This window comes from Staurois parvus, unplaced genomic scaffold (assembly GCF_062004578.1).
Source record: "Staurois parvus isolate SC_StPar_1 unplaced genomic scaffold, SC_StPar_1.0 ptg000432l, whole genome shotgun sequence".
Classification (NCBI taxonomy): domain Eukaryota; kingdom Metazoa; phylum Chordata; class Amphibia; order Anura; family Ranidae; genus Staurois; species Staurois parvus.
In genome coordinates this window covers 1,347,837-1,355,633 of record NW_028318228.1, presented here as the reverse complement: position 1 = coordinate 1,355,633, position 7,797 = coordinate 1,347,837, and the positions used below count along the sequence as shown (strand labels likewise).

Sequence of the window (7,797 nt, the reverse complement as noted above, 5' to 3'; positions counted from 1 at the left end):
CATGATTTCTAAACTGCCATCACTCCCTCATTTTCAAGCCCACCCAGGGGCGGACTGACCATTTGGAAACTCAGGCACTGCCCGAGGGCCCGAGGTCAGTAGGGGGCCCCATGAGATGCCCCTGGTACCTTTTTCATAAACTTTTTTGAGTTTGGGCAAGGACACAGGGGCCCCATGATCCCCTATTGCCCGGGGGGTCAGTAGGGGGCCCAATGAGATGCCCCTGGTACCTTTTTCATAGGCTTTTTTGAGTTTGGGCAAGGACACAGGGGCCCCATGATCCCCTATTGCCCGGGGGCCCCATGAGTTGTCAGTCGGCCCCTGAGCCCACCTGCACAAAATCTTATATCAAAATGTTCAGCTATCCCTGCTGCCACTAAAAATGTCCGCCCACTCCAGTTGTAGACTACTGGTGGAGGCAAGAACACTTCACACAATTTCCCCAGAAATTTTAGCTTTTCTAGTTCTTATTTTTATTCTTATTATAGCTAAATTTGCCACGCTAACTCCTCCCACAGTTTTAACACTACAAAGACAAGTAATATATCAAAACGTGCGGATTGTTCCCGATTGGTGTGCTATTACTTTGTGGAACGTTTTGCCGAATGTTTCACGAAATATCGTGGTTTTTGTGGTGAAATTTTCCTATAGGTCCCCTATAGGATAAGCTGGAGCGTGGTGGATTGCCCTCCTCTGGATGCTGGGGTGGTCAACAGGGTTTCTGGGGAATTAAATGCTCGGTACAGAGTAAAAATGGATATTGCCCATAGTGTAGTAATTAAATACCAGATTTTATTAAAGGGTTAAAATTCCAGAAAGCATTCCAAAATTAGCAGGAGATACATGCAGCTTAACCTCTTCACGCCGGCCGAACGTAAATGTGCGGCCTCCCAGCGTCTGGGCCTAGACACCGAGCGGCCGCACATTTGCGTTCTATTAAAAAAAGACATATGTGCTGAGAGCGCGCGCCCTGCACGCTCCCAGCACACATGTCCGGTACTCACGGAAAGGTCCCGATCTCCTCTTTCGATCGGGACCTTTCTTGATCATGTGACGGGGTGTCACGGCGGTCACATGACCCTAAACCCTGCCCCCCGGCTGCTGAAACCCTTAAAGGGTCGGGAGGCACCGGCGCAAAGGGGTTAAAGCTGCTTGATGACTAACCAGCTTGTGTATAAAGATGGCCGCCGGACCTCCGTGTTCCGGCGGCGTCACGTCACAGCGTGCAGGCTCCTCCTTCATATTTATTTCATTTAGGATTGATGTATATGTGCCTACAAAGTCCACTGGTCCACAAACCTCACTAAAACTGAAGAGCGTTTTGAAAAATAATCCCCCCTGTGAGCAAAAGGCTTATTACTTTGCAAATTACAGCTCAGCCCTCCACAAGGGGGTAAGGTCATAGGTCAGAGATGAGTGATCAGATTCTTGGAGATTCTTGGAAAAATCCAAGAACTTCAGAATGTGCCAATATCCCCACCCCCACATAGCACCAGCTTAAGGTTGCCCTTAGAAGCTTTAATCTGTTTTCAGAATGATGGATGGTAAAAATTCAGCCTTTGCCATAATGGTGTCCCTTCAAGACCTGCCAGAACATTTATTCCGGACTTAAGAGGATGTTTGACACTAGCAGACATTCAGCGATGAGCCTTCTATAGCAAAAAGTAATGATCACTTACTGGTCCAAGAGAGATTTTAACACATTTAGGAAACCCTTTGTATACAAGTCGTTTAGATACCTGTACATCCTTGCTACTGGTATAGTGCAATTCTTGCAAAAAATTTTCCCATCAGTTACAAAACATGGAAATTAGGGCCACATATTGCCACAGGAAAGTGGAAACAGGCAAGCCTTGTAATCCTAGGATCCGCAGACCTGTGTGGTTCCTGATGTTACTATATACAGTACACATATCAATAGAGATTACTGTGCTTCCACATTTCGGGCAGCTATACCTGAGCCAACGGGTTCTCAGTCCTGGCCCATTACCAGTGAATTATTTTGTGGCAGGTTCTGGAAGTCTGCAGTGGTTTACTTGCTAGAAAGCCAACCGGCTTTCCAAGGTGGAGGAGAAGTCCTCCGCTGAGGCCCCACAAGGATATAGATCCGGTCTTCACATTCTTTCAGAGCCATGGCCAGAGAAGTCCGTCTGCAGAGGCGCAATGTTATTGTCATAGGAAGCGTGGTCAGAGGTTCTAGTGCTGGCCAGTTTGAGTTGAGCTGCTGCATGTGAGAGCTGGAAGGCGGCATCAGGATGAGCGTTGTCAGGAAGCAGAGTACATTCCCTCTCCAGCATATCAGACACTCCCTTCAAGAGGTCCAGGAACCCGAAGGCAAGTGCTGCCTTTCGAAGATGATTCAACTCCTGAGAGAAAAATCACAAGCAAGAATGTCACGTGAGACAAGAAAGACACAAAACGCCATTAAAAGTAGCATCCTATATTGGAAGTACAGGAGCAGGCAGCAGAAGAGGCTATCACCACCCTGTATGCCCATCTTCTACATTGAATGTATTCTTATGGGAACAAAACCAGCTTCTTCTATGTATTCATGCCAGCATGTTTGCAGATTCTTCCAGCAAGAACGCAATGCAAGTGATGCGGTGCTGAAAACTCTCTTCTTGCAGAATACGTTTTAGGTCTGTGGGGACAATTCGCAAAGCGGTATCTTACCGCATCCAAGTATGTTTCAAAAAAAATTTTGGCATTCACTAAAAAAAGTGTACCAAAATACAGCATGAGTTAGTGAAAACATGCGGTAATGTAACGAGTCATCAGCTGCCAGCAGGTTGTCACGCCCTCCCTGCCAAAACCATACCAGCCCACATGCCCTTTTGACAAGTCCTTTATTAAAAAAAACAAAAATATAAAAAACATCCCCTGGTTTAGAGCCCTCGTCAATCACAATGCCCGCTGCCACCGCCTTCCCAACAAAAAAAAAAAAAGAAAAAAAAAAGGGCTCCGCTCCCGACAAAGACTCCCCGTCTGACAGCTCTGCTGCCTGACAGTTCTTAAATAACTAAGGGGCAAGGTCAACCGGTGACCACGCCCCCCTAGTGGTATCAATGACTGGAGCAGAGCTGCCCACCCATGTTGAGAAGGGGGGGGTGACTGCTTGTTCGCCCTCAGCCCCAACACCCACCCACCCCTTCCTGACCTGCATGCTCAGAAATCCCCACACCATTTTTTTTTGCTTGCCGTGGAGGTTTCCCTCAAAATCCATACCAGACCCAAAGGGCTTGCTATGGATTTTTTTTTTGGGGGGGGGGGTTTGGAGAACGCTACTCCATACCGTTTTTTTCTTATTTTTTAATTGCTAGCAATTTTTTTTCTTCAGCAGGTGCCCAGCGGATGACTCGTTACATTACTGCATTTTTACAACGGGGCCTGGGTAGCAGGGGGAAACATATAGTGCACGCTGAGGCTTATCGGTGTGGCGGGGGTGGGGGGGTCAATTACTGGAACTTCCTAACAAACCAAAAAAAAAAAAAAAAAGGGCTCCGCTCCCGACAAAGACTCCCCCACAGCTCCGCTGCCTGACAGTTCTTAAATAACTAAGGGGCAAAGTCAACCGGTGACCACGCCCCCTTGTGGCATCAATGGGGGAGCAGAGCTGCCCCCCCATGTTGGGAAGGGGGGGTGACTTCTTGCTTGCCCCCAGCCCCAACACCCACCCACCCCCCCCTTCCTGACCTGCACGCTCAGAAATCCCCACACTATTTTTTTTATTTTGCTTGCCGTGGAGGTTCCCCTCAAAATCCATACCAGACCCAAAGGGCTTGCTATGGATTTTTTTTTTTGGGGGGGGGGTTTGGAGAACGCTACTCCATACCGTTTGTTTCTTATTTTTTAATTGCTAGCAATTTTTTTTTTTCAGCAGGTGCCCCAGCAGATGACTCGTTACATTACTGCATTTTTTCATTACGAAAAGGATCCTGTTGTGTGCTGGCAGCAACCGGTGGGAAGGAGAGGAATACAATGGGGCCTGGGTAGCAGGGAGAAACATATAGTGCACACTGAGGTTTATGGGTGTGGCGGGTCAATTACTGGAACCAATCCCCTCTATAGCTCTCTCTGCAGCAGCTGAATGCCATCGGGAGGGAGAGGAGAAAAAGCCAGATTTCAGCTACTGCAGAGAGCCATACATGGAATCTGTTCCAGTAATTGCCCCCACTGTGCCAATCACCCTCCCTGCCCACATCAGATTCACCCAGCTGCCTGGGCCCCCCTGCTAGCCCGGGGCCCATACAGGAGGACAGGTGGTACCCCTTTATCCACGACCCTGTGTGACTGGGCAGACCATCACAACCCCCCGGATGATATAGCCCAACTAAAGCAATAGCAGGGCTGGGCAGAAGGGTTTAAAAATGTGTGAATTTTAAAACATACATGTTCCAAGGGTAACCTGCTAATACAGTATGCAATACATGGCCAAACGTTTGTTGTGTCCAGACAATCACAGCTAAATAAGCTTGTTGGATGTCCCATTTCAAAATCACTGGCAATTATATGGCGCTAAATCCAAGAGCTCCACCCCCCTCATCTGCTACACTGCTATAACAGCCGCCACCATCCTGGGAGGACATTGCGCCAGATTTGTTTTAGTCATTTAGCCTGAAAGAGCACCTGTGACATCAGATATTGATACTGGATTAGAAGACTTGGCTTGCATTTGCATTCTACCAGAAAGGTGCCTGTGCAGTTCCTCCACATCAAGCCATGGGGAAGATTTACTAAACTGGAGCACTCAGAATCTGGTGCAGACGTACATGGTAACCAATCAGCTTCCAACTTCAGCTTGTTCAACTAAGCTTTGACAATAAGGCTCCATACACACTGGGGGGAGGGCGTTTTGAAAACGCTGCTCAGGAAAAACCTGAGTTTTTCAGCGTTTTTAGCATTAGAGCGTTTTTACAGCTAAAATACTCCTCTAGAAACCCACTAGTTCTGGGGGTTTTTTCCAGCCAAAAAACACCCCTGCCAAAAAATGCTGATTCCAGTCTATGTGTGTATGGACACATGGGATAACATGCTGGGGGGTTTACTGGCTGTAGAAAGAAAAACAAAAAACATCAAAAGCCAAAAACAGCAGCTGTAAAAACATCAGGTGTGCATGAGGACTAAAACCTGGAAGCCCATTAGTTTCTATGCAGAGCCATACCAGATTTTGCATGCTCTATTGTTAGTAAATCCCCCCACCTCCATTGTGTCTATAAACCTGGCTTTGTGCACAGTTTTGCTGAACAGAAAAAAAGACCATCCTAAAACTGTTGCCACAAGGTTAGTAGCACACAATTGTCTAAAACAGCCTCTGTGAACCTTTTTAACACAGAGGAAGCCTTGATTTAACTTTCCGGTCTCAGGGAACCCCTGCTAATAATGGCTTTATTTACTATTCATGATGCATTAGTGTGATAGTCAGAGGTAAGAATTCTCCTCACACTTGTGGTCATTGGGAAGAATGCTCCTCACACTTGTGGTCATTGGGAAGAATGCTCCTCACACTTGTGGTCATTGGGAAGAATGCTCCTCACACTTGTGGTCATTGGGAAGAATGCTCCTTACACTTGTGGTCATTGGGAAGAATGCTCCTCTTACTTGTGGTCATTGGGAAGAATGCTCCTCTTACTTGTGGTCATTGGGAAGAATGCTCCTGACACTTGTGGTCATTGGGAAGAATGCTCCTCACACTTGTGGACAGTGGGAAGAATGCTCCTCACACTTGTGGACAGTGGGAAGAATGCTCCTGACACTTGTGGATAGTGGGAAGAATGCTCCTCACACTTGTGGTCAGTGGGAAGAATGCTCCTCACACTTGTGGTCAGTGGGAAGAATGCTCCTCACACTTGTGGTCATTGGGAAGAATGCTCCTCACACTTGTGGTCAGTGGGAAGAATGCTCCTCACACTTGTGGTCAGTGGGAAGAATGCTCCTCACACTTGTGGTCAGTGGGAAGAATGCTCCTCACACTTGTGGTCATTGGGAAGAATGCTCCTCACACTCTTGGTCATTGGGAAGAATGCTCCTCACACTTGTGGTCATTGGGAAGAATGCTCCTCACACTTGTGGTCAGTGGGAAGAATGCTCCTCACACTTGTGGTCATTGGGAAGAATGCTCCTCACACTTGTGGTCATTGGAAAGAATGCTCCTCACACTTGTGGTCATTGGGAAGAATGCTCTTCACACTTGTGGTCATTGGGAAGAATGCTCCTCACACTTGTGGACAGTGGGAAGAATGCTCCTCACACTTGTGGACAGTGGGAAGAACGCTCCTCACACTTGTGGACAGTGGGAAGAATGCTCCTCACACTTGTCGTCAGTGGGAAGAATGCTCCTCACACTTGTGGTCATTGGGAAGAATGCCCCTCACACTTGTGGTCATTGGGAAGAATGCTCCTCACACGTGTGGTCATTGGGAAGAATGCTCCTCACACTTGTGGTCAGTGGGAAGAATTCTCCTCACACTTGTGGTCATTGGGAAGAATGCTCCACACACTTGTGGTCATTGGGAAGAATGCTCCTCACACTTGTTGTCATTGGGAACAATGCTCCTCACACTTGTGGTCATTGGGAACAATGCTCCTCACACTTGTGGTCATTGGGAAGAATTACCCCCTTACAGATTGCTAAAAATATCAATGGTGTCAGCGGGAACTTACCTGAGAGGCAAAAATTGCTCATTGCTCAAGGAACCCCTGGCAACCTCTGGAGGAACCCTGGTTGAGAAACCCTGGCCTAAAATGTCTGAATACTGTAGCATTATTAGTACCCTTCACGGGAAACTACGAGAATCACATTTGGAGTGATGTCCACATACTGAACTTTTTGCATATAGTGTAACATACCTAAAAAGCTGGCTCAACAGCAAAACATCAGCTATAGTTCGGTATACTACCGGTAGAAAATGAACAGAAAGCTGACTAGGCACAGCATCAGTGAACATCTTCCTGCAATACATCATAAAAAAAAAAAAAAAAAAGAAAGAAGAAGAAGAGCAGGCCAGCTGAGACATGATCAAAAGTTATTGCTTAATTTATTAAACACATCTTTGGAAAATACTAAAAATTAAGAAAAATTGTTACTCAAAAGATAAAGATCCCTTATAAATAAACGAAGGTGCTGTAAAATGTCCAGGCTTGGCTTCTCAACCTCAAAACAGATTCAGAGAGGCTACAGAGATGGAGCACAAGTCAGGATGGAAGAGCCGGGGATAATACCTCTATTATTCTTTTGCTTCCACTTCCTCTTTTAGGTTTGTTTGCACAGCATCCTACTAATCAAAGAATTGTTTCATCTTAAAGCAGAGTTCCACTCAATCTGTAAAAAAATAAAAGTCAGCAGCTACAAAAACTATAGCTGCTGACATTTAAAAAAACAGCCACTTACCTGTCCCACGATCCCGCGTTGCCCCCCGCCGCAGCGTTTTTTAACCGTCTGTCGTGTATTCCAGGCGCCGGCATCTTCAGTGTGGGCACACCACTTCAAGATGGCGACGGCCTCACCACAGCTGGTTTCACCGGCCGTCTTCTCTCCCCGGCGCCGGCATCGTCAGTGTGGGCACCCGGCTGTGACAGCTTGCGGCTTCACAGCCGGGTGCCCACTGCGTGAGTAGAGCTGCGCTTCCTGAATGGCCCCGTTGTCTTCTGGGACCTGTCACGTGTCCCACAAGACTTCGGGGAGGGAGGACAATTTCCGTTTCCGATCTCCTAGGCGATCGCAGTGGAAGTGGGAGCGGGTACCTGTCAAATTCGGGTACCAGCTCCTCAAAGGTACCAATCTTTAATAGGGAGCGGGGG

The 7,797-nt window shown here is 47.3% G+C and overlaps 1 protein-coding gene across 2 annotated transcripts in view; it reads right to left on the bottom strand.

Moving 5' to 3' along the window:
* Window positions 1–772: 772 nt before the first annotated feature.
* Window positions 773–7,797, bottom strand: part of LOC149454224 (integrator complex subunit 14-like) — a 74,350-nt gene continuing 67,325 nt past the window's right edge. For both annotated transcript variants that reach the window (XM_089687627.1, XM_089687628.1), the window contains exon 10: window positions 773–2,366. In XM_089687627.1, the coding sequence (XP_089543753.1) occupies window positions 2,115–2,366 (252 nt within the window). In that variant the 3' untranslated portion in view covers window positions 773–2,114. The remainder of the gene's footprint in view (window positions 2,367–7,797) is intronic.